The sequence below is a fragment of the Aethalodelphis obliquidens genome, unplaced genomic scaffold (genome assembly GCF_003676395.1).
Source record: "Aethalodelphis obliquidens isolate GAN/ISIS:26980383/991018 unplaced genomic scaffold, ASM367639v1 scaffold62, whole genome shotgun sequence".
Lineage (NCBI taxonomy): Eukaryota > Metazoa > Chordata > Mammalia > Artiodactyla > Delphinidae > Aethalodelphis > Aethalodelphis obliquidens.
The window spans coordinates 5,195,972-5,221,438 of NW_020838006.1; the positions used below are offsets into that span (position 1 = coordinate 5,195,972).

General features: G+C 48.2%; 1 protein-coding gene and 1 non-coding gene across 2 annotated transcripts in view; both read left to right on the plus strand.

Annotated features, from left to right (window-relative positions):
• TRIM71 (tripartite motif containing 71) overlaps positions 1-21,995 on the plus strand; it is a 58,371-nt gene extending 36,376 nt beyond the window's left edge. The window contains exons 2-4 of the mRNA XM_027088324.1: positions 10,129-10,296; positions 15,976-16,110; positions 19,679-21,995. Of these exons, the coding sequence (XP_026944125.1) occupies positions 10,129-10,296; positions 15,976-16,110; positions 19,679-21,130 (1,755 nt within the window). The 3' untranslated portion in view covers positions 21,131-21,995. The remainder of the gene's footprint in view (positions 1-10,128; positions 10,297-15,975; positions 16,111-19,678) is intronic.
• On the plus strand, positions 4,421-4,492 carry TRNAD-GUC (transfer RNA aspartic acid (anticodon GUC)). Its single transcript has one exon. It is a non-coding gene; the product is annotated as a tRNA-Asp (tRNA).
• Positions 21,996-25,467: the final 3,472 nt, after the last annotated feature.

Here is a 25,467-nt window from a genome sequence, read left to right on the forward strand (position 1 = left end):
GTAGACTGCCTGGACCACAGAACCGGCCCCGGGGCTCCTATTCCTCCCCGTGTTGCCCAGCCCAGCATGGGTGACAGGTGACTCTTTAAATAAAGCTGGTCTCCCGGCCTGGCCTGGCTCTGTTTCATTTGTAGGGGTGTCCGAGGGATTAAGTTTCCTGTTGTTGGAGTTGAAGGAGGGTGTGATTTAAATTAATTGCCTAACAAAGTGCTAACTTGAAAAGAGTTTTAAAAAGAAATCCATTTCTTGATAAGACTGAGGCTTTTCCTTTCACCCTCAGCTGCTGCACTGGAGCTGTGGTTTGAGGCCCCTCTGCTCTTGGTCACAGAGGAAACTGTTGAGAAAGCCTCTGGTGATTCCTGAGGTGTCACAGGGGATAGAGGAGTGTGTCTGTCTGCTCTCTATTTGATGCTCTCCTTGATGGGAGCAGTTTTGAGGAGTGCCGCCAAAGAGCCTAGGCTTAGGGCTCCACAGACACACGGGGAGCCCTCGCCCCAGCCCCACGTCGAGGGGCGGCCCTTAATGGCATTGAGAGAATTCACAGAGTCCATCTACTGCTTTCTTGATGGGGCCCCCCTCCCCAATTTAAATCATTCCTGCCTGTGAATAAGATTCCTACAGCATTAAATATTCGGTTAACCTCCTGATTTTTTTTTTTTTTTTCCCCTGTACACGGGCCTCTCACTGTTGTGGCCTCTCCCGTTGAGGAGCACAGGCTCCAGAAGTGCAGGCTCAGTGGCCATGGCTCACGGGTCTAGCCGCTTCGCGGCATGTGGGATCTTCCCAGACCGGGGCATGAACCCGTGTCTCCTGCATCGGCAGGCAGACTCTCAACCACTGCGCCACCAGGGAAGCCCTAACCTCCTGATTTGGAGGCAGTGCTTGGTGTGAAGTTAGCTGGCTCTTAAAATTGTCACCGGGGGTGACAGTGTCACACGGGGCCGTCGGGAAGACCAGTGTTGGACCTGTGTTGCCCAAGGCAGCGGACAACTGAGTAACAGGCGCCCAGCTACTCCGGATTATAGAACTTGCCGAATTGGGGAGAGAAAGGAACAGTTATATTGGGTTGTTATCCCTTATTGGAGGGATAAGATACGGCTAGTAATATTTCAAAACCTTTTTTGTTATGAATTTTCTTTTCTTACCTGAGTCTTTATTTCTGCTTCCCTTCTCGAGGTGAGTGCTTTCCTTTGCTTTACATCCACCTGTCCACATGATCTCAGCCATGCAGGCCATTGAGACCCTTTTTGCTACTTCAGGGGGGGTGGTGGTGAAAGGTTTCGGGTGCATGGCGTTGCCCACTGTTTAAGAGGTGAGGACTGAGTTACGTGGCCACCTACAGTCTGGCCATTTTTTACAGTCAGCCTCCCAGTACCACCAATTCTGGTCTAGAACACAACAGATTAAAACTGGGCCTTGCTTTTGCGACAGGAAACAGGAAAACTGTGTATCTGTGTCAAAATCCATCTTTTCGTGCCTGATTTGAAAGTCTATAATTTACGTGGGCGGTGATCTCTGTGTTGGAACAAATCTCTTTTATTTGCTGCTGGAAGCTGCCTGGACCACTCATTAGTACATCAGAGGTCAGGTGCAAGCCTGGGCGGCAGCTGGCACACTAATGATTTCGTAGGGCTTTGTGTGACCGCTGGCCGCCTGTGGGGCTGTAAATCGGACTCGGGGTTCTAATTTTTATCAAAACCTCCAGGGAGTTAGTCCGACTTGCCTCTTGTGAGATTAAACTTAAGATAATATTTATAGTGGAGGGCAAAGGAAAAATAATACCTAATGGGAACATTGTGGGAAGAATGGTAGTGACCTATTAGAAGTAAATTATGTGGGGCCATTGGAGTAACTCATTTATGGGCTCAAAGAGTATTTATTAGGTCTGTAGCTGTGAGGAGCCCATGCTGAGGCTGGGCTCCAAGCTTCACCCCACCACCGCTAGGTGGTCGCTGGGAGGGTTTCCCCCTCACTTATTATTTTTTAGGTATAATTTACATAAATAAAAAGTATACATTTTGACAGTTCTTTTTAAATTTTTTGGTCACGCTGCACATCTTGCGGGATCTTAGTTCCCCCACCAGGGATCGAACCTGAGATCCCTGCTGCCGCCATGGAAGCGCTGAGTCTTAACCACTGGACCACCAGGGAGTTCCCCATTTTGACAATTCTATACACCTGTGTACCTACTCCTTCTACCAAGACGACATAACGACACATCCATGGCTCCAGAACATCTCCCTTGAGTTCCTTCCAGTCACACCTGTTTCCACTTGCAACTTCTTTGATTTTTCTCACCTTAGTTTTGCCTTCATAGAAATAGAATTATGCAGTATATGTTTTTTTGATTCTTATTTTTCCATCAGGCATCTGTGTGATAGCACAAAATCAGTAATTAGTTCTCATTGCTAAAAGTATTCTACTGTGTGGACATATACCTGTCTGTTTCTCTGTTGATAGGGAAGTTTGGTTTTTATTTTTGAACTGGAAGAATCCCCACCCCCCCGTACGCGGGCCTCTCACTGTTGTGGCCTCTCCCGTTGTGGAGCACAGGCTCCAGAAGTGCAGGCTCCAGACGCGCAGGCTCAGTGGCCATGGCTCACAGGCCCAGCCGCTCCGCGGCATGTGGGATCTTCTTGGACCGGGGCATGAACCTGTGTCCCCTGCATCGGCAGGCGGACTCTCAACCACTGCGCCACCAGGGAAGCCCCCTGGAAGAATTTTTAAACACCCACATATTATTTAAGTCAACAAGTTTATTTGTGAAAAACCATTTGGTAGGCAGTAACCCCAAACACAGTTCTGGTATGTTCCAGAGTGTCACTGAATGTCATGTGACTTGGATCTGTTGGAGGAAAACCCCCAGCACAGGGGTGTCACCTGCTCTTTTGTGTGGGCCATTGTTAAAGCCTTCCAGGAAGGAGAGAGACTGCAGGCTGTGGGCAGTCAACCCTGCTGGCCTTGGTGGTGGCGGCCAGCCATGACTGTGCCTCAAAGCTGTGTGGTTGGGCAAAGATACCAAGACTCCAGCCTGAAAACCAGAATCCGACCAGCAGGCAAATGAATAGTCCAAAGAGCGAAGGAGCTCTTGCAGGTTGGGTCCCCCCAGAGGTCTGGATGGAGAACTTGTTTATCAGCATCTGGGGAGGAAGCAGGATGGATACAGGCCCACGAGGAGGCTCTCAGTGATACCAGCGTGGCTGCTGGGGGCCTGAGTATAGCTGGGCTGGCATAGGGAGGGCACTCCGGGTACTCGAAGTGAAGGGACAGAGGCATAGCTTGTCTCTGGAGTTCCCATGTGTATTGTCCCACACTGAGTATTTTGTGACATCCTGATTATACCTTTATAAAACATGCTTCTTTGGGGGACTTTACAAAGGCTCTAAGAAGTGCTGACTGTAGCTCCACGTGGGAAGCGCTGTCTTCTGCCTGCTTTTTTTCTTACCCTCCTTTTCACCTGGACCTCTGCCCTTAGAGCTCCCTTGGAGGATTCTCCTGCCCCGAAAACCCAGCTGCACAGTTCCCGAGTATCGTCAGGATCCCAGAAAAACACACACACCTCGGTTATATGTCCTTCCTCGCCTCCTAAAGGCCCTATTTGAGTCAGATTTACTGCTGCAGCCTCAGTTTTGGAAAGGGAGCTATGGTAAGAAATATTTGTAAGGCTCTTTTGTCTATGACTCTGGCAACACTGGAGGCAGGCGGTATGTGTCATTGTTCTGTGGGGCTTCAGTGCTACAGGGGAAGTGGTTTCCTTTCTAGGATGAACTCATTTTCATACTTTTTAATAATTCTGACAGTTTTCTGAGCCAAAAATGGAGGTATTTTTTTTCTCTCTCTCTCTTTTTTTTTTTTTTTACCAAATCTGCAAGTGAGCTCAGCCAAATTCAGTCATTTAACTGTAGAAACAGAACTTACTCCTTCAATTACCTGTGGCTTTTTATAAAAAGGCAATGGTTCTGCTTTTTGCACATGTTAATATTAGAAGCTGTGTGCCCAGGGAGGGTTCTTCCTGGAGGAGGGCCCTGAGACAGGGAATATAAAGTATAAGATATAAATACTGCTGAAATATAAAGTGGGGATCCCGTGTGCCTGGCTCTGGGGTGTTGGGACCTGGTCCCACAAGCAGGGGAGCAGGTGATAGGGAGGAACAGGAGCCTGGAGAAAGCCTCATGGGTTGAGGCACTGGAGGAGCTGGGTCTTGCTGGGTGGTACGTGGTGGTTGGTCGGTGTTGGGAAGCAGTGGTCATTGGGAGTGTGAAAATTTTCTTCTGAAAAATAGGAAAGGGATCATGATGTGGCTTTTGCAGTGGCACAAAAACCTCCGGGGAACAGCATGGGACGTTCAGTCATCATTGAACTATGCCTTCCCTTGGTACCAGCAACCACATTGAGTATAAAGTTGTTAAGAGCTGGGAGTTCCCTGGTGGTCCAGTGGTTAGGACTTGGCGCTGTCACTGCTGTGGCCCAGGGTCGATCCCTGGTCGGGGAACTAAAATCCTGCAAGCCGTGCGGTGCAGCGCAGCCAAAAACAAGAAAAGTTGTTCGAGCTGATGGCATTCCTGTTTCCAACCCTTCCTTTTCAAATTTGCCTTGTCCACAGGAGCCAAAAAATTTGGCCTAGAACTGCTCTGACCCCACTTGTACACCCCCATCCCACTCTACCACCTGGTAGTCTTAACTCCTTCTCTTGCCTGTTGAGCCCAGGAATGACTCTTGTTCAGCTAGCTGGCCTGGCAGGTCTTTTACCCTAGCCCTTGGGATTAGATGTGCCTTGACATTCAACGTTTATGGTTTTGGAAAGTTTATACTGTGAAACAGCACCACAAAGTAATGAATATTAGCAGTTCTTCAGTGAAATATATGAGAACTCACAAATGGTATAGATAAAAATCTGAGATCATTTTCACACCAGTTCAGGTTTTGCTGCCAAATAGCTTGTGTAAAAACTTTTGCTTTCCAGATCTGTTGAATTTGGGGATTGCAGAAGGGGGTTCTGGGCTTGTATGGGGCTACCCATGTTTGTTTCACCGGGTGTTTGAATGATACCCACTGGGACTGCCCTCTTCCTTTACACTGCCTGAGACCACCCTCACTGCCCACCTCGGGAATCATCCCAACAAGCGGCCCCACTCGCCTCTACCCTTGTGTTTTGGAAAATCTAGCAGCCAATCCCGAGCACACAAAACACAAGCCTTGCTTTCTTGCTGCTCCTCTGGGGCTTCTTTTCAGTCTCAGCCTCCACCTTCCACCTTCCAGCCAAGCAGAGTGGACCTGGACTCCCAGTCCCACATTGCCCGGCTCCCTGGTGTCCCCATGCCGGCCTTTCGTGTAGGTCTGATCTTGTTTGGGAACAGAAATTGGCACTTGACAACCTTTGTTCTTCACATGAATGGAGGTTGACCTGACATCAAGTTATTAAATTTGAGAAGCCTTACTGTCCACACATGCAAGTAGATTTTTTTCTTCTGATTTGTCAAATGATGTAGCAGTTGAATATATTATCAGATTGACAATTCTGGGCTTTGTAAAGAACAATATAAAAGGATATTCACTGTGGCATTGCTTGTGAGTTTTCAAAAATCAGGAAACGACACTAAAATCCTATCATCTGCAGGCGACATACCATGCAGCCATTCATAAAACAGGCAGCCCAACTCAAAACATTCTCCCAGTTAATATAATTAAGTGAAAAGGTCTAGTATAATGCTCTCCTATTTGTGTCTTTAAAAAGTTCACCTATGCATAGAATATAGCATATTTTTGGATGATTATGTAAAAAAGTAGAAACAACCGAAAAATAGGGTCAGATTTTTTTAAAATTTATTTATGGCTGCGTTGGGTGTTCGTTGCTGCACGCGGTCTTTGTCTAGTTGCAGCGAGTGGGGGCTACTCTTCCGCAGGCTTCTCATTGCCGTAGCCTCTCTTGTTGCGGAGCATGGGCTCTAGGCACAGGGGCTTCAGTAGTTGCAGCACCTGGGCTCAGTAGTTGTGGCGCACGGGCTTAGTTGCTCCAAGGCATGTGGGATCTTTCTGGACCAGGGATAGAACCTGTGTCCCCTGCATTGGCAGGCGGATTCTTGACCACTGTGCCACCAGGGAAGTCCCTGGGGCAGATTTTTAAAAAACGACTTGCACCTGTGTATCTTCTTGCATCAAAAATGCATATGTGTTCCCTAACTTGTCTTAAAAAGTTTCCGACTCCTTTCCCCCAGAAAGAAGTAACTTGTCCACAGCTGGACTCTGCTGTCTTGAGCTGGTGGTGATTGTGTAAGAAGGAGGGTCCAGATTCCTTTCTTTCACCTCTTCGCAGGCCCCCCAAGACCACAGCTCTGGCCAGAGATGTAGGAGGGCTTCTGCGAGTTTGAGAACACTGGCATTCAATGTATTTTCCCTAAATCAAGTAAAGCTTGGTTTTGGTGTTGTTGGATAGACTTAGTTGCGTGGCTGGACTTTACTCATTGAATTTGGTTTACCATTTTTTAATAGGAGAGCCTGCCGAGTGTTACATACAGATAAGGCTTCTGGTTGTCACCAGCCCACCTCCCCTTCGTGTCTGTAGTGGTGGGTGGAGACCTCCTTGTGTCTAGGCCTGAGTTTGTGGGAGGCCGCATGTCCCCAGTCATTTTAAGGGATGTCAAAGAAACCTCAAAAAGTAAGTTTATAGCAGTTAATATTTATTATCTCAGTTGGGGGATCTTGACAATGAGAGGCCCCCTCCATACTTTTCTGTTTACACTTCTCACTGATGTGGATGGTTGTATTTTAACCTGGTGCTCCAACGTGAGTGAGTGAGTGAGAGAGAGAGAGAGAGAGAGAGAGAGAGAGAGTGTGTGTGTGTGTGTGTGTGTGTGTGTGTGTGTGTGTGTTCCTTGTTGGATCACATGTATCAGTAATATAAAATGTAGAACATTCTTGTTCATTAACAGAGCACTTTATTTAAGCCCTGGCTAAGGTGAACCTGCCTGCTTGGTATTTTTATTTATTTATTTATTTATTTCCTCCAACCCCTGCCCCCCCCCCACCCCCATTCCTCTCCTGCTGGGCTCACATTCCTAGGTCTTTGTCTCCGCTGGTATTTTAGAAATTTTGGGAGAGGAAGGCAGTGGGTGGGGCGTGTTCTGGAAGCTGGGGGCAGGGGAGAGGGTGGTCACTTGCAAGGTCAGAGGTCAGGCCTGCCCCATTCAGCTGGGCAGCCAGATTGTCGCCATGTGGGGGGGGAGGGGGCGTGTCCACACATCTGCCCGGGAAGCCCCAAACAGGCAGCTCAGGCCTTGGAATTCCTGCCGCCAGAGGACTGCTCCTTCCCAGAGCCACAGTTCATGGCCTCTGCCACATTTCTTTCTGGCGGTGGGCCCTCTGAACAGTCATCCAGTTTATTCTTTTAAAGTAACCTTAAGTAAGCTGGTTCAGAGAGTTGCACCCATGCACACCGTGTGCACCTTTGCCTATTCACTGAGTTTCATAAGCTATAAAATTGTAAGTTTTTGACCTTAGAAATTGCCAGGTGAGTGAGATGTGGAACTTCTAAATGGAGTGTGACATCTTCCCAAAGTTTTACTCTGATATTTCACTAGAAAGTTTCCAAAATGTGGGACTTCCCTGGTGGTCCAGTGGTTAAAACTCCATGCTTCCACTGCAAGGGGCCCAGGTTTGATCCCTGGTCGGGGAAACTAAAGTCCCACGTGCTGAATGTAAAAAAAAATTTTTACAAAATGTGATCGCATTTTCAGGTTTTAGGCAGTGTGTTCTTTTTTAAAAAAAATCAACAGTTAATTAAAAGCACCACTGAGGCTCTGCTTTTACCCACTTATACTGTCACCCCCAGCCCCACCCCGTGGTCCTACAGTCAGCCTGGAACTGCAGAAGCAGTGGCGCTTCCAAGATCACAGGGTGTTCTAGGCGATTAGAGCTGTGTCAATCCCACGTGAAACACTGTCAGGTGGGGTCACATCCAAGCACCCCCGTTTGCCCATTTTAGAGGTACCTGGGCTCTCAAGCCTGGACATGCGGGGGCCTGCAGCCTAAGGTTCTTCCCCACTCGCAGGAGCCCCACAGACTCCTAAAGCAGGGGGACACTAGTCAGTCCACACAGTTGTCCAAGAAAAGGTAGCTCCTGAGCAGAGGTAAAGAGAAGATTGCTTAGCTGTTTGGTAAGAACAGGGAGCCTTGTGGCAGGAGATTTTCACACTTCACATTAGCAGGAGTGATCCCTTTATTCCCGTGACAAATGGAGGGAGCAGAGGGGAGGGATGTGGTTGAGTCGTGGAAACTGGCCGGAGAATTGCTTTAGCACCATGTTGTAAAATGAGAGTGTCGGGGCATTTCCCCACATTTACCCAGTTTAGCATTTTTCGGTTAGTATCTAAGGCTGGCTTGGGAATTTTAGATTTATCAAACGAGAAAGATTAGATAGTCTCTAAATGGTGGACCTTCTTCAAAAAGTGATTAGCCTTCACAAAGGAAGGCAGATGCCTCCTGGGTTCCGTCTCCCACGGTACAGCACGGGACAAAAATCGGCACTAACGTTACAAACCCGATCACGTTTCCCTCCTGTAAAAGAGGGTCCAGAAAACTTGCCGTATCACAACCATTTCTTCAAAGTAGGAACGTGATATCCTAAGTCTTTCCTTTTTCCATTCCTGGATCCCAGAGTTCCCAGAGAAGCAACCTAACCCCTGCTGGATCACACACCCCCTACGTGGAGCAGCCTGTTTGGCTGACAGTCATTTCCTCGTGGACACGCACTACGCCGAGACTTTGGTTGGAATAAAATAAATAACCTGGAGAATGAGAGGAGCCGCGTTCTCGCTCTGCCCCAGACCCTTTCTGTGTGGGACTTGCAGCCTAATAGGAACTTTCTGGGTCTCTGTGCTTTGTGCTTTGGACAGGGTAACCATCTTCCGTGCGTTGGGACCAGCCCTTGTTCCCTGTGCAGCCTCCTCCCCTGGAGATTGAGTGCTTGTGTATGTGAAAGACACTGCCCCCCCACACACACACACATGGCCCCTTCCCTGCCTGTCGAGTGTTGGCTCGCTTTCCTTCACCCCAGGTGTACCAGAGGCAAACTGAAGCTCTGCTCTTGAAAGCAAGCCAGCAAACATTTATAGACAGCGGCCCTACGTGCCGGCTCTGGGGAGGGATGCAACGGGACTGGCCCCGTTCTGTGCCAAGGAGCTTTGGCTCCTGAGAGCTCGGCTCTCAGGCAGGTTTATCAGCAGGTGGAGGTGGTGCCAAGCCGCTCCCCCCCACCAGCACGCAGGGCCCCAGGGAGGCACAGAGCATCGTATAAACAGCGCTGTCAGCACCGGCTGCCTCCCAGGGTCAGCTCCTTGGAACAACTTGGCAGGAAGAAGAAAGACAAGAAGCTGGCTGACTTTACCATTAGCCTTTGGCCTCTGTTCCAGAAGCTTAAGCGCGCACCTTGCTTGAGTGCCTTGGGTGTGCTTGTGTCCTTGATGGGGGGACGGTGGCAGCCAACTGCCGTGTGAGGGGGATTGATCCTGGCCCCCAGCCTGGTTTCCGCCCCAGAGCGTGGGGTGCAAGAGGAACTTGTCGATTTATCCTTTCATTCCGGCCACCAATCTCAGACCAGGGAGACAATCTTGTAACCTTTCTGGGTAATTAATCTCAGATACAGGGAAATCTCTTATGGAGGATGATTGTTTTCTTTTGTTTTAAATAGTTTTATTCGTATGACTGTATAATTATTGTCATTTACTAAGGTCAATTGATGAGCAGCACATTTTATTTTTTTAATCTGTTTTTTTTCGGCCACACTGAGCGGCATGCGGAATCTTAGCTCCCCAAGCAGGGATCGAACCCGTGCCCCCTGTAGTGGAAGCGCAGAGTCTTAAGCACTGGACCCCCAGGGAAGTCCTTGGAGGATCATTTTGTTTCATCTTTGCCTTTGCGGTGTCTCAGTTGTGGTTGTGAATGGAACTGGAGTAGAATGAGTGTGTTGGTTGTTTTTCTTTGGGTGGGGATGGGGGGAGCAAGTTGTCCTCACAGTCGCCTGCGGGTATCCCGCTTCCTATGCGGTGTGCTTGTTTATTGTGGGGTCCTGAGATCCAGAGCACCCCGCCACCACCCCCTTGTCATTAACACCTGGCCCTCTCTGGTCCCCAGGTGCTGCACCTGTACTGTGACACGTGCTCAGTGCCCATCTGCCGAGAGTGTACTGTGGGCCGGCACGGCGGCCACAGCTTCGTCTACCTCCAGGAGGCGCTGCAGGACTCACGGGCGCTCACCATCCAGCTGCTGGCTGATGCCCAGCAGGGCCGCCAGGCCATCCAGGTCAGTCCCTCCCCACCCTTCACCTGTTTCCCTGGTTCTTTCTTGCATATAAAACCTTTACCACTCCCTTTCAGATGGCATGTGTAGATTATTGGGCAGACTCCAGTGTCTGGAGGTCATGGGACAACGACCCACATGAGCTCATGTGACACCCATGCAGCAGCAGTCACATGGGGGTGGGCAGTGCACGGAGACCTCACGGTATGGTGAAGATGACAGTGATGTGGCTGGAGTTACTGGCCGGTCAGGGCTTCTTCCAGATACCCTGGCTGGACCCCTTCACATCAGCTGCCTGTTTGCCATCCAGCCGCCTCCCCAAATCCAAGTGGATATTAGGGTGTTCAGTCAGGACTCTAGAAAGACTGGGTGCTCACCTTGCTACTCAGATTTGTTTATAGGTGAGAAATAAGTGAGCTTGGGAAATTTTATTTAAGGTTGAATCTCAGACTCTTTCTTGGGTGATAAATAAAGGTCATGCCATGGTTATTTACTTATTTATTTTTAATTTAGTTTTATTGGAAGCATTAGCTATTGCTGTGCTATGCCATGCTATTTTATTCTATTCTATTGGAAGCATTAGACGTCCTGGTAATTTAGACCCTTGTTTCTGTTGAATTTCCATCCCTTTGGGGCTAGGAAGGGACACGTGTAACTCTGAGATATAGTGAAGTTCTCTTACATAGGCAGGTAATAGTGTGCCTTAATTTTTGAATCTTCTTGCCTGATCCAGGTGACAAAGTTTTAGGAAGACAAAAAAATCATAGGTTGTTTCCCTCATCTGGTAGGATAAGCTTAAAAGTCAAGAAACATTGCTAGGACTTCCCTGGTGGCGCAGTAGTTAAGAATCCTCCTGCCAGTATAGGGGACACGGGTTCGATCCCTGGTCCGGGAAGATCCCACATGCTGTGGAGCAACTGAGCCCGCAAGCCACAACTACTGAGCCCACGTGCCACAACTGCTGAAGCCCGTGCTCCGCAAAAAGAGAAGCCACTGCAATGAGAAGCCTGCGCACTGCAATGAAGTATAGCCCCCACTCGCCGCAACTAGAGAAAACCTGCGCACAGCAACGAAGATCCAACACAGCCATAAATAGATAGATAGAAAAATATTTTAAAAAGTAATCGAGTAGGAAACTGTTTAGAACGAGTATTTGAATACATGAATTATTTTTAACATAAGACTTCTTGGAAATGGTAAAGAATCAATCGTGTGTTCTAGGGTGGGCAGGTGGTTTAGGATTTTAATAAGTTTCTCAGCAGCTATCAGCATTCCTATGTGTGATACTGAAGTGATCTTTCTGATGAGTCAAGTAATCTGATACCAAGTCACTTTCACTCTTGACGAAAATACATTTTGGTCACTTATGTAATTAGAGGATTTCATAAAGGTGCACAGATTCCCCAGGGGACATCCAGAGTTTGGGTCAGGAATATAGTTGCTCTCCATGTAAGACAGCCTTGATTCGTTACTTGTATTTCTTTCATCACATTTAAGATGCCATTAACTGTAAGATATGCACATTTATTTTATATACAGCTAACAAAGGGAAAAAGCCCACTGACAGTGTTAAGATGAATCACAGTTTCAAAGATATTAAATGTGATAAAAATTACATTTCAGAGTGAACTACAGTAATTCCCCCATCTGGTACCGGTATGGTGGCCTTTGAGCTTACGGGTGACACTTGCATTCTCTAGTATCTTCTATCAGGACACTTTAAATACCTGTCATCAGGCCACCACTGTTCTCCATGGCAGACATCACTAAATCACTTTCTGCACCCTTCCCTGTGAAACCCAGATTTGGCCTTAGACTCCTCCTCAGTACTAAGTGGCCACCACTCAGCAGTCAAATGGCATCACTGACTTGCCTCAACTTCGAGTGTTTGATTGAATCTGTTAACATTTGAAGTTAACATTTTTTCTCAAGCCCCCATGCTTGTTAGGTGACCCACCCTCCCTTCCTCCCTTTTTCCTTCCTTTCTTTCCTTCTCCTTCTTTCTTGCAAATGTTTCTGTTTTCAGAGTTTCCCCAGCCCTTTTACCCACTGCCGTTTTCCCCCAACCCACCTGCCTCTTGGCGTCCTTCAAATGCCCTGCTTAGATAATGGGAACTAGTTAAGCAGGTCCTGGTCTGCATGTCTTGGAATGCAGTGCTTGCCGGGGTGTTGTATAGGATTTGGAGAGGAAAGCTCCATTTGGTCTCTTCACATAGGACTTTTATGACTCTAGGAATGGGAATGACTCAAATTATAGCCAGAGCTTTGCTCCCCTTTGACCTATTTGGAAAATGGAAGAAATAGTTCCTGTCATAGGATGGGAGTTAACACAAGGGCCTGCTAGGGACCTAGGAGGAAACAGTAGGAGCAGCCTGGCTAGGAGGGTAGGCGGCGAGCAGACACTGGCTGTGCATGCAGAGGGGATGGTCATTGCTCTCCGGCCAGTCCTTGCCCTGTAGGAATGTGTACCTGTTATTTCCATATCTTCTGATTTTAATGGAAATTCAGTTTGGTCAAGTAATATGATGTTAATATAAATAGAAGGCAGTTTGTGGCCTTTGCTTTCCATCGAGGAAGCGTTAAAGAAATGTTGTGGACATAGGCTTGGTTGCCTCAGTCAGGCACTGATGTGGATACCAGCTCTGTGCTAATTAATAACCAACACATCTGAAAACAGGGTGTACCGGTTAATAACCTACCAACCTACCCTTTCACAGTCGTGCAGTGTGAGGCTGGGGCTGCAGTGTTCATTTCAAACCACGTGCCTGGAAGTGGGGAGAAGGGACTTGCTTCTTCCTTTTGACTTCCTGTTCTTATCAGCAGTATTTTTTTACCCTGGCAGCAGAAGTTGGTTCCAGTTTCTAGCTTTTGCCACTCCCAGAATGAGCTGGGCCTGGGGTGCCCCTCCCCCATACTTCTGGGTCCTGGTAACCCCTACTTTCTTTGTTCTCTGAGCCCAAGGGGTAGTAGCTACTGACTGCAGTTATTGCAGTCTGTCTTAATCATCAGTGTGCCCTTTGCATTAGCAGTTCCCCGCTTCCCGTTTAACCAAATTCCCTGTATTAAATCGTCTCTGCTTAAATGTCTAGTGAGGTTTCTCTTCTTCTGAATTAATCCTGACAGACAGCCCGAGACACCCTGTTATGGTATCTGCTTACATGCACACTTATTTGATCCGTCAGTCTAACTTTTTTTTTTTTTTTTTGCGGTACGCGGGCCTCTCACTGTCGTGGCCTCTCCCGTTGCGGAGCACAGGCTCTGGACGCACAGGCTCAGCGGCCATGGCTCACGGGCCCAGCCGCTCCGCGGCATGTGGGATCTTCCCGGACCGGGGCACGAACCCGTGTCCCCTGCATCGGCAGGCGGGCTTTCCACCACTGCGCCACCAGGGAAGCCCGTCAGTCTAACTTTTTTGTGTTTCGGGTAATTTGGATACAGCCATCTATTTCAACTTGTTGGCTACTGTATTAGTTTCCTAGGGCTGCTATAAACTGGGTAACTTAAAACAATAGGAATTTGTTTTCTCACGATTCTGGAGGATAGAAGTCAGAAATCAAGGTGTCAGCAGGGCTGTGCTCCACGTGAAGCCTCTAAGGAAGAACCTTTCCTCGCTTCTTCTTGCGGGTCGTGGTCTGCACGTCTTGGCTTGTACTTGCCTTACTTCCATTTTCTGCCTCCATCCTCACATGGCCCTATGGGATATCAGTCACTGCATTTAGGACTTACCCTAGTCCAATATGACCTCATCTTAACCACGTTCTGAAGTTGCAGGCACGCCTGAAGTTTGGCAGGACGATATTTAACCCAGTGCAGTTATGTAGTGCTTTGATAGGACACGGTTTATGGCCGTAGACACGAGCAAGTATAAAATGTATAGATTGTTCCTGTTAGAACCCAGTGCTAAGTACCGTGCACTGTGTACCTGGCCCACCTTAGTTCAGTCTGTAATGACACTTGGGACAGGATAGTAAAGATGGAACGGAAACACTGTGGATAGGTGTCCTTTACTTCCGATTTTAGAGAAGAAGTGGCATCTGAGCTAGGTTTTGAGGTTTTAGGGTGACTTTGGAAGAGAAAGCATCCCAGGCCAAACTGTGAGCCACCCAGATCGGCCAGGTGCCAGCTCCTATCCGCTCAGTGGATCCTTAGGCCTCACGGGGATGGGGGCAGGGAGTGCAGTGAGCAGCTGTCATCAGACTGAGAGCGAGAAAGGTGGTCAGTTAGGGGTCCCAGTTGTAAGTGACTGAATGAGTCATAGCTGATTAGCCGGGAGCATATTCATGAAAATAAGGCTGGTCATGTATTGTTTGATTCCATTTGTGTGAAATATCCAGGATAGACACGTCTGTAGAGACTGTAGGTTATGCATGCTGTGGGGGAGAGGGAGGGGAGATGGAGAGTGACTGCTTCACAGGCGTGGGAAGCTTCGTTTTGGGTAGAGGTGTTCTGGAGCCAGATGGTGGTGACTGCACCACATTGCATGTGCTGAATGTCACTTATGGGACATTTTATGCTGCCTGTATTTTATTACTACAATTTAAAAACAAAACAAGGTAGGAAGTGTGAATAGGCCTATCTGTATGATGCGAGCTAAGTAGGATGAGGGGAGAGGATGACCAGGGGCTGGACTCAGCTCTTCCCATATATTGTCCTGCATTTTTCTCACTTTCACTCCGAAGTTGGAGAAGGGCAGGAGCTTGTCTGAACTGGTAGGAGGTGGAGCTAGGATTTGAACCTGGGTTTCCTGAGCCCTAGGATGACCATCCGGCCTGGCTTGTCCAGGACTGTGCCCGCCTTAGATGTGTTTCGTGTCCCAGAAATCGTTCTCTGCAGGGCACACAGAAGACTGGTCACCTGTAGCTGATTCCTGAACCCAGGCAGGTTCTAAACCCTTGAGGCTTCCCTGGGTCCCTCCTGATCTGGGACACCTGCTCTGAAGCCTGTTGCAGCATTGGCAATCAGTTTGAACTCCCTGATTTAATACCTCAGTGTCTCCAATCCTTGTGGCTTTTCAAGGCACATCATGTAATATTCATGAAAACACCAGGCCTCTGTCTGGATTAATTTTTTATGAACAATCATACGTCTGATTAAACGGGCTGATTTACGGGGGCTGATGGTACAGGGTTGGGCCCTGGGGGTGCAGAGGTGGTCTCTGGCCATAGGCAGGGCTTCTCAGGTGCATCAGACACTGTTTCCCAGTTTGCACTTGGTGTTGGTTCTGAGCTGGGCTGCAGCCTGTTGCACACGTTCTCCCGAGGGATGTGCCCAGCCTGCGAGATTTCCCCCAGGTGGGGAGCCTGGCCGGAAAGTCTGTGGAAAGTTGCTCGTGCATCTGCAGTAGAACATTTCACATCTGATCCCCAGTCTGTTTTGGGCTGTGACCCAGCTACACTGGTTTCACTGTGTCAGACTATCTCTTAATAGTCCTGACATTCACTTTGTAGGTGCCATTTCTTATACAAAGAAATGCAGCCCTTGCCAAGCAGCTCCTTCAGTTACATGTCAAACAGATGCCCTTCTCTCCCCCAGTGCCTGCTTTCTTTCCAAGGACGTGGACCTCGAGGTCTGGGTTGGGGGCCTAAGGCGTTAGTTTTTCGGGGCTGAAGAAAGCAGCCTTAAGTGTTGCGTGTGAGGAGGGAAGGTACTTCTCTTGCTCTGAGATTGTTTTTGGTTTTCCAGCTGAGCATCGAGCAGGCCCAGACGGTGGCAGAGCAGGTGGAGATGAAGGCAAAAGTGGTACAGTCGGAGGTCAAAGCCGTGACTGCGAGACACAAGAAGGCCCTGGAGGAGCGGGAGTGTGAGCTGCTGTGGAAGGTAACGTGGGGGGGGTGTTGCACGCCCACCCCACCCTTGGGCTCCTCGGTGGCCGGCACGGCCTCTGAACCACAGCAGGGTGACAGCATGCTGATGTCACACCCTGGATCCCGGCTCTGAGTTTAGAACACTTGGTAGTTTTCTCCTAAGTTTGTCTGCAGAAAGATGCAGGGGTCCCCCTCCGAGCAGTAAGACGACAAGAAGCCTTTTCAGAAGCGGTCAGGTCCCCGAGACTGGACAGAGTCTCAAGTTTTCTATTGCAGGCACTCAGGTGGAAGCAGAAAGAAGGGAATACAATGGAGACTGCTGTTAGGAAAGCAGGCTGCTAACACACGTCCTTAGTTTTGGTGTCCCGGCTGTTTGGACTTCCTGACCCCTTGTGGAAAACCAGTTTTCCACTTGTGGGGGCAGTGAGCGAGTGCCCTTTCTTCCTGTTGGAGCCGGAAAGAGCGCTGAGCGCGCTGGTGTGCTGTTTAGATAAAATCAGCTGGAGGGATGACTCGCCCCGCCCACATCCCCCGCAGCATTTTCTTCTCTGATCTTGCGCTCTCACTCAGGTAGAAGAGGGCAGCGTGCCTAAGAGGGGCCAGTACCTCACGCCAGTTCAACTGGGATCACCTTCTCTGAACCCAGAAGCAAGACTATACAGAGCTGATGTGAACGGGTGTGTTTGAGTGTGTGGTGCTTGTTTGGCTCACTGCAAACTATATGATGGTGGGGACCGCATGTCGATTTCTGAAAGTGATCCTCGCCAATTTCCTGTCCCCTAAAAGAGTAAATTGTATTGGCCTTTGGGAAGGCTGTGTGGGCTTTTGCATTGCCTCTTCCTTTGAGTTAGCTCTGTATCTAGCTGCTTTCTGCTTCTTCTGACTCTCTACTGCCTTTTGACAGAAGAGAAGAGTCCTTGGATGGAAACAGTCCAAGATTTAATTCACATGATTTGTTCAGGCACCTTTGTGGGCCTGACACAGTTTTCAGACCCTCCGATGTCCCCAAGGTCTGCCAGTCCCATGCCACCCACGAATGTTAATTATAACTGAAAGGGGCCCCCTCCTTGCAACCTGAGAGCTCTGTGGTGAACTCTGCCACAAACTTGCTCTGCTGGATCTGCTGATGAAAAGGCCTTTGTGTGCAGGGGTTTCTGCAGATCTCACCTTAGTTACCCTCCCTCCGGTGGGGCTGAGGACCTCTCTCAAGGCAGTTCTCTTTCAGGAGGAATAGAGAGCACGTTTTTTTTTTACCGTAGGAGAAGCAAATTGGGAAGGACAGTCAGTCTCTTATTCATGTTATCAATTTTGTTTTTACTTGCCTAAAAACTCATTCTTGGATAAATCCAAAATCAGCCTGCTCATTCTGGACACGCCTTAGTCCCATTTGTGCTTGCTTTTTTTGCTGGGGTACCACGCCCCAGATCCTGTGGGAGTCCCCCTTCTTCTTCACTAATCACTGATTTTTCTGCTCCCTCTTGCCTGGCTCTGTCTGGGCACCTCCTTGTTACACAGTGGCGTTGTTTTTTTTCTTGCATCCTGGTTATTGGAGATAACTTGAGTACTGGGTGACCTAGTTATAGGTATCTGGATGCATGTCCTTTCTTGTAGCTTGTGCATTTCCAGTGGACATGGCTGCCTCTTGGCGGGTAGCTGCAACTATCCGGTTGAGGGATCAGAATCGAGGCCGAGAGGTTTGGCCCAGTACAAAACCAAACGACAGAGCTTCTCTTTGATCTGTCCCCACACGGGCTTCTCTGCACACACACATCCTTCCAGAGTGGACAGATGAATACACATGAATCAGGTCCAGAATCATGTTATCCACCCCCCACGGGAAAATCGGATTAAAATCCAGCCCTTCCAACAGTGGACCCTTATTCTGAAGTAGACTTTCTGTGGCTTTCAGATCGGTCAAGGACTCAGAAGTCATGGTCCTCTCTGCAAAACAGCACGCACTGGCTGGGCGACTGATCTGTTCTTTTCAGAGGAAACCACTTAAACTTAGAGGACTGAGTTATTTCCTGCAAAAGAATGGAGAACTGACTGATCAGGCAGACAAAAATCCCACGTTCCCTAATAGTGTGATCTGAGTCCGAAGCAGGTCAGAACCTGTGTTTACACATCACGGTGTTTTGAATTTAGAGGCCCCTTTGGAAATAATACAGGCCAACAGTTGCTAAAAAGTTGGTATCTCCAAATTTGGGGTGTGGGACCTCTCAGGCTCCCTGATGAAGATTTCTAACCCCTGTGAAGAGAGAAAACGGGACAAGGAAAGAGCCAGGTTTTTGATCCTCGCCAAATCCTTCATTTTATTCTCTCCACACACAGGCTTTCTGTCTCTGATTACGTGTGTGTGTGTGTGTGTGTGTGTGTGTTTATGCTGAGAGAGAGGCTGAGAGAGAAATATCCTTCAGGAGACTTTAGGCCCTCTGTACGTAGGAGCATTTTCGATTCAGTGTGTTGGGAGTGCATGACCAGCCTTGTAGTACAGTCCGTTGGTCTATCCTTCCTCTGGTCCCCTTTCTGCCACTTTTCTCTCCACGTTCAAGGCCACCTGTCCCTGACAACCCTCTGTCTAAATCAGGCCTCCCTCGTCACTGTCTGTCACACTCTTTTTCTACCCTCTAACCCCAGCACTGTCTGAAATTGTCTTGCAGTATTTCTTTGCTTGCTTAGTATCTGTTGCTTTAAACTCTAAGCTCAGTGGGGCGGGGCCCATGTTTTCTATGGGCCACATGTACCTCCAGCACCTGGCACAGTGTAGGTGCTCAGTAAACGTTTCTTTGTTACACGGCTGTTTCTAACTTCTATTTAATTTCTAACTGAGAGAAAATTTGCAGGAATAATAAAAGAGCCCCTTGTATCCTTTACCCAGATTCACTGATTATTTACATCTTGTCCCATTTTCATCATTCTCTTTCAATAGGTGAGTGTGTGTGTGTGATTTGACAGTAAGTTGGAGTGTTGGAGACACTGCCCCTTTACACCTAAATGTTTCAGTTTATTTCCTCTGAGCAAGGATATTCTCTTAATCACAGTTAACCAAAACCAGGAAGTCGAATCTTGATACAACACCAGTACCTAATCCTGAGTCTGTAGTCACATTTCACCAGTAGTGGGTTGGTGTTTTTGTTTGGTTCGTTGGTTGGTTGGTTTGGTTTGCTTTGGTTTGGTTTGCTTTGAGTTTTTTTTGGCCATGCACGGCTTGTAAGATCTTAGTTCCCTGACCAGGGATCGAACCCACACCCCCTGCAGTGGAAGCACAGAGTCCTAACCACTGGACCATCAGGGACATCCCACCACTAGTGTGTTTAATGGCAGTGTCCTCCCAATCCAGGATCAGTTGTTGGCGTTTAGTTGTCAGGTCTCTGTAGTCATCTCCTGTGATCAGGGACAGTTCCCCAGCCTCCTCTGCCTTTGGATTTTGCCACTTTGGGGGAATGCAGACCAGACGTTTCTGCAGACCCTCCCTCGGTGCGAGGTTTCCCTCATTTATGAGTATGTCAGCCGATGTGTTGTTTTCTGTCTTGGTTCTAAGCCTCTGTGTCCTCTCTCCCGGCTCTCACCTTTCCCTCCAGGTAGAGAAAATCCGCCAGGTGAAAGCCAAGTCCCTGTACCTGCAGGTGGAGAAGCTGCGGCAAAACCTCAACAAGCTGGAGAGCACCATCAGCGCCGTGCAGCAGGTCCTGGAGGAGGGGCGGGCGCTGGACATCCTGCTGGCCCGAGACCGCATGCTGGCGCAGGTGCAGGAGCTCAAGACCGTGCGCAGCCTCCTGCAGCCCCAGGAGGACGACCGGGTCATGTTCACACCCCCTGACCAGGCCCTCTACCTCGCCATCAAGTCCTTCGGCTTTGTCAGCAGCGGGGCCTTCGCGCCGCTCACCAAGGCCACGGGCGACGGCCTCAAGCGGGCCCTCCAGGGCAAGGTGGCCTCCTTCACTGTCATCGGCTACGACCATGATGGGGAGCCCCGCCTCTCAGGAGGCGACCTCATGTCGGCTGTGGTCCTGGGCCCTGACGGCAACCTGTTTGGTGCGGAGGTGAGCGACCAGCAGAACGGGACATACGTCGTGAGCTACCGGCCGCAGCTGGAGGGCGAGCACCTGGTATCGGTCACCCTGTGCAACCAGCACATCGAGAACAGCCCCTTCAAGGTGGTGGTCAAGTCCGGCCGCAGCTACGTGGGCATCGGGCTCCCGGGCCTGAGCTTCGGCAGTGAGGGCGACAGCGATGGCAAGCTGTGCCGGCCCTGGGGCGTGAGCGTGGACAAGGAGGGCTACATCGTGGTCGCTGACCGCAGCAACAATCGCATCCAGGTGTTCAAGCCCTGTGGCGCCTTCCACCACAAGTTCGGCACTCTGGGCTCCCGGCCCGGGCAGTTTGACCGGCCTGCCGGCGTAGCCTGTGACACCTCCCGCAGGATCGTGGTGGCCGACAAGGACAATCATCGCATCCAGATCTTCACCTTTGAGGGCCAGTTCCTCCTCAAGTTCGGTGAGAAGGGCACCAAAAACGGGCAATTTAACTACCCTTGGGATGTGGCGGTGAATTCCGAGGGCAAGATCCTGGTCTCCGACACGCGGAACCACCGGATCCAGCTGTTCGGGCCCGATGGGGTCTTCCTGAATAAGTATGGCTTCGAGGGGGCTCTCTGGAAGCACTTTGACTCCCCGAGGGGGGTGGCTTTCAACCACGAGGGCCACTTGGTGGTCACCGACTTCAACAACCACCGGCTCCTGGTCATTCACCCAGACTGCCAGTCGGCCCGCTTCCTGGGCTCAGAGGGCACCGCCAATGGGCAGTTCCTGCGCCCACAGGGCGTGGCCGTGGACCAGGAGGGGCGCATCATCGTGGCCGATTCCAGGAACCACCGGGTGCAGATGTTCGAGTCCAACGGCAGCTTCCTGTGCAAGTTTGGCGCTCAGGGCAGTGGCTTTGGGCAGATGGACCGGCCCTCCGGCATCGCTGTCACGCCGGATGGGATGATTGTCGTGGTGGACTTTGGCAACAATCGAATCCTCATCTTCTAATCACATTCCTAGGCTTCTGTGTTTGGGGTGCGCGTGTGTACGTCTCTCTCTCTCTCCCCCTTTTGAAATTCAAAGAAGAAACCGTCTCAGGGAAATTCCTTTTTTTTTTTTTTTTTTTTTAAATTTTGTTTAAAGACAACAAGAAAAGTACAACATTGCTTATGTCCTACCTCATCTTTATTTTTTTACAGATGAATGTACGTATCTTTTCTGCAGGGATTGAGCCTGTGAAGTGATGATCTCTATCTACCTCAGAAACCTTTACATTTCCTTCTCCAACAGGCCCTCTGCCCTCCCACCCTCGCTCAGTGGAGTTCACGTTTCCTCTCCCCTCCGTGGGGCGTGACATGCACAAGCCTAGCATCTCTGGCTGGGAGGGTGCTGGATGTGTGCGGTGGGGTGCATTCTATAGATTGAGCCAAGCAAACACGAGAAAACTACTAAGTTAAAAAGAAAAAAAAACTATAACACGTGGAAAAATGGGATTTAAGATGCTTAATTGTAGAGTATTTGTGTTCTTGAGAATACTGTGTTTATGGGGTTAGGCTGTGTGGTGATCTTGGTCTTTTGGGGGAAAATCTTTTTTTTTTTTAATGCTGCAACAGTGAACTTCCTGTGTTCTTTTATACCTCAGTGTGTTTCTCAACCCGTTCAACATCAGTATCTTTTCTTATTCCTAGAAGAAGTGGCTGTGGCTTGCTAGCCAAGAAAAGCAGACCATTCCTATCTTAGGGTATGCAATCTTTGTTTCTTCTAAGGGAGTGTGTGTGTGTGTGTGTGTGTGTGCGTGTGTGTGTATGTATGTGTGGGTGTGAAGCCACCTTACACCAAAATAGTAAAAATGCTATACCACCTCCCAAAGAACTTTTTCTTTTCACACTTTGGTTTCTGAAAAATAAATGTAGTTCAGGATTTTTGATTAAAAGTATTCTCAGAAGTTGTGTTTTTAGTTTGCTGTTGGTTATAAAGAATTAAGTAGAAGAAGAAAATTACCCTCCTTCTCAGAAAGAGGATTTTCAGGCATGTGGCGTGTGGACATTGAGAGGGTGGATGGGCACGCGTGTGCTGAGTTGGTCAGCAGAGAGCATGAGACACAGGCAAGGGACCCCCAGACTGCAGTTGAATGTTGTTCTCTTAATCTTAGGCATTTCTTTTCCTAAGAAGAGTAGGCAAAGGAATGAACTTTTGTTTTAAAAGCACAATTTTTTCCTGCTTTGGAAGTTCAGGGAAATAGAATGTTTTAAAGTCAAGTTTATGGGAACAGCCCATCCCCACACCCTCTTCTCGGGTCACTTTTACAGAGTGGTCTGCTCCCAAGCCATGGAGCATGGTAAACGTGAATTTTCCCCCTAAAGGCCTTTGAATGTAAAGGATTTGTAAACCACGTTGCCCCAACCGGAAAAACGTATAGGAACTGAAACCTCTTGTTCAACCTGTATCTCGGTACCAAAGAATGAAAATTTATTAAGCCAGGCTCCCACTGCAGAAACATGGGATGGCATCCGTCACTTTACAGGGTGGGTTTGTCGTAAGCTGGACTTGGGTGCAGAACCTTGTGCTTCTGGGCGTTAACTGTCTTTCAGATACTGAAATGAGAACCAAATTCCAGAGCACCACAGGAGAAAGAGGTGCTCTCAGATGGCAGTGGCTTCCAGGACACTTCTTGTTTAAACTGGAAGACTAACAGATCAGTTTCTATCCCTGTATTTAAGAGAAATTCCTCTTGCAATATGGATAGAGTTTTTAACGAACAGACTAACAAGTGGATAGATTGTTTTTGTCATCCCCCCCCCCAAAAAAATAAAAAGAGATGATGGGGACCAGTGTAGCAAGCCAATCAAACTGCTTTTCCCATCCAGCTCTTTTGGACATTTAATTTACCACTTCATGGTCCCCTGTGTCTTCCCATTGCTTTAGTTCTGGGGTTTCTGAGTGACCAAGATGGGGGAAACCTTGTTGCATAAAGGAGAACCACATGCAATAAAGGATCCAAAAACTGGAAAGTAGTTTCAAACTGCTGTTGCCCAGCTGCTGTGTTTCAGGGTGGGAAGGTGCCAGGGGATCTTGTTATGTAAAAGCATTTCTTCTTTTATTGAAGAATTTAGTAGTCATTCCCTCTCTAATAGTGAATCCATCTCTAATTCCTATTCAGTTGCCTTTTATGTTGCCCCTAAGTTCGAAGTTCTTTGACTGGTAAAGAGATCACGTAATTAAATATTTTTATTGTTTTTTATTTTGGAATAACTTGGTGCTGAACCTCCTCCTCTCAATCCCCCTGCCCCCTAAATAATCCCCCTTTAAACACCAAAGACAACTGGTTTTAAATGATTAAAAAAATTTTAATTGAAAAAAAATATCTTAAATTCTTTAAAATGTTCTCAGAAACTCAGGTCATGATTATGGCTAAGCTAAGTTTTTTCCAGTAGTCAATACCTTTGATTATTCTGTCTTCATTTTCATCATCTTCACTCTTAACCTTTCCTTCCCAGTTTCCCCATATGTGGGGAAATATTGGAACCTGAGTGAGAAATTTTCATGGTGAGTAGCAGCAACCAGAGCTGCTTATTTAACATTTTTTTGTGGATCTGGTTGTAAAGCCAGGGTTTCCACATGTGGCTAAAATGATTAGGGCTTAATAGACTATTCAATTTGCCTGCTTAAGGCAACCAGGTCCCCTCCTTGAAATGAACGTGTCTCTGGGTGATAACTGCCGCTTTACTCTCTGTAGAAGGTACGTCTCCTTACGTTTTCTGCACCCAAAGTTGTGCATCGCTGCCATTTGAGAAACATGGTCACACTTGGGAAGCTTTTGTTTTTAAAATATTGCCATCTGTGGCTGCCCCAGATTGACTGCTGACCCACAGGGATTGGTGCAAAGCACCTCCAGAGTGTGCTTCTTGTACAGTGTGGAAGAGAGATGAGAAAAGCCAGCATTTGGACCTCCCTAGTGTGAGAGATAACAAGTGTTTATCAATGCGTATCTCCTGCCCATTATGAGGTGATGCTAGGGTAGCAGGAATTGGGTCAAAGAGGGTGTCTTTAACGTGGTGAAAAGATAAGGTCCTGGGTGCTGTGAGGGAGGAGGATAAAATGTTTCTCTTGAGGAAATGTGATATTGAGACAATAGTCCCCAGGTATGTCTGATCTGGTCAGGGGGTGGGGTGAGGTGTAAGGTCAGTATATGGTTTGAGATGCCAATTGGATTTGGATGTATAGGTTTGGATATTGAGATGGCTAAAGGAAATCTAAATAACCCACAGATACAAGCCACTTTTGGTTGATACCAACTTAACGTTTCAGAAGTGTTACTGTTTTTCGTTATGGTGGCTTTGTTTTTGTTTTTGAAATAATTCCTCTGTGAAATTGGTCACGAGAAGCAATGCTGTCTGAGAACCTGTGCTGTGTGGTGGCTGGCAGGTGGCATGCAAGTTGGCTGGAGCCCAGTGGCCCAAACAGTACCCCCAAGTGCACTAACTCTTTGATTGATGGTTGCCCTTTTAAGTCTAACTTATTTGGGGAGTCGGGGAAACACCTACAAGGGTACCATAAACGGAATCTAAATTACGCGCTGGGCCAAAAAAAAGTTGCCAGATGGAAGGCACTTTGTAATGGGGCTGTAAGAGAATAGCATGAGATTGGCTCAGTCTGCTTTATTCTAGTTAAGCCAAAGCTTAATGATCGGAGGCAGGAGGTCTTCTGGGCTTGAAGCAGCAGAATACTGTTGTATGTGTGTTGTCTTCCTCTTTGGAAGATTCTAAGATTGCTGTGTTCTGGTAGATAGTGAAAGATATGCCAAAGTTATAGGCTTGTTTTTCTGTTTAAAAAAAGAAGAAATCCAATGGTGCCAAAAAGTATTTATTTAAAACATCACTCTTACTGAGTTTCCAACAGTCTGGGGCTGTATAAAAGTCATAGTCTTGTACTTGCGTGTGATGGAATCGTGGAGCCTGGCCCTCTTGAGGCGCTCTGGCCTCCCTGGGCTGGGCTGCCTGTGGGCCAGGGCACAGGACACACACACCAACCACTCCATCCCACACCATCTGCTTTTGTTTAGTTTCTACCTCACTTTTGGTGAAAGTCATCTACCTCATGTTAGTATCTGACGGGTCTCTGAATAGTATTAATCCACCGGGGAGTGGGTAGGAGTGGAGAGCTACCTCGAGAAGAAAATGTTTTCATAAATCCAGAACTGACTTCTCACAGGAGAAGCGTCTGATTGACCTTGGAAAAGAAACTTTGAAACCAAATAGTCCTATACAGACAAATGTAGTCATAAATCCAAGTATTTCTTACCAATCTGGCTTTTTTCCCCCACCAGGAGTTATGCACACCGTTAC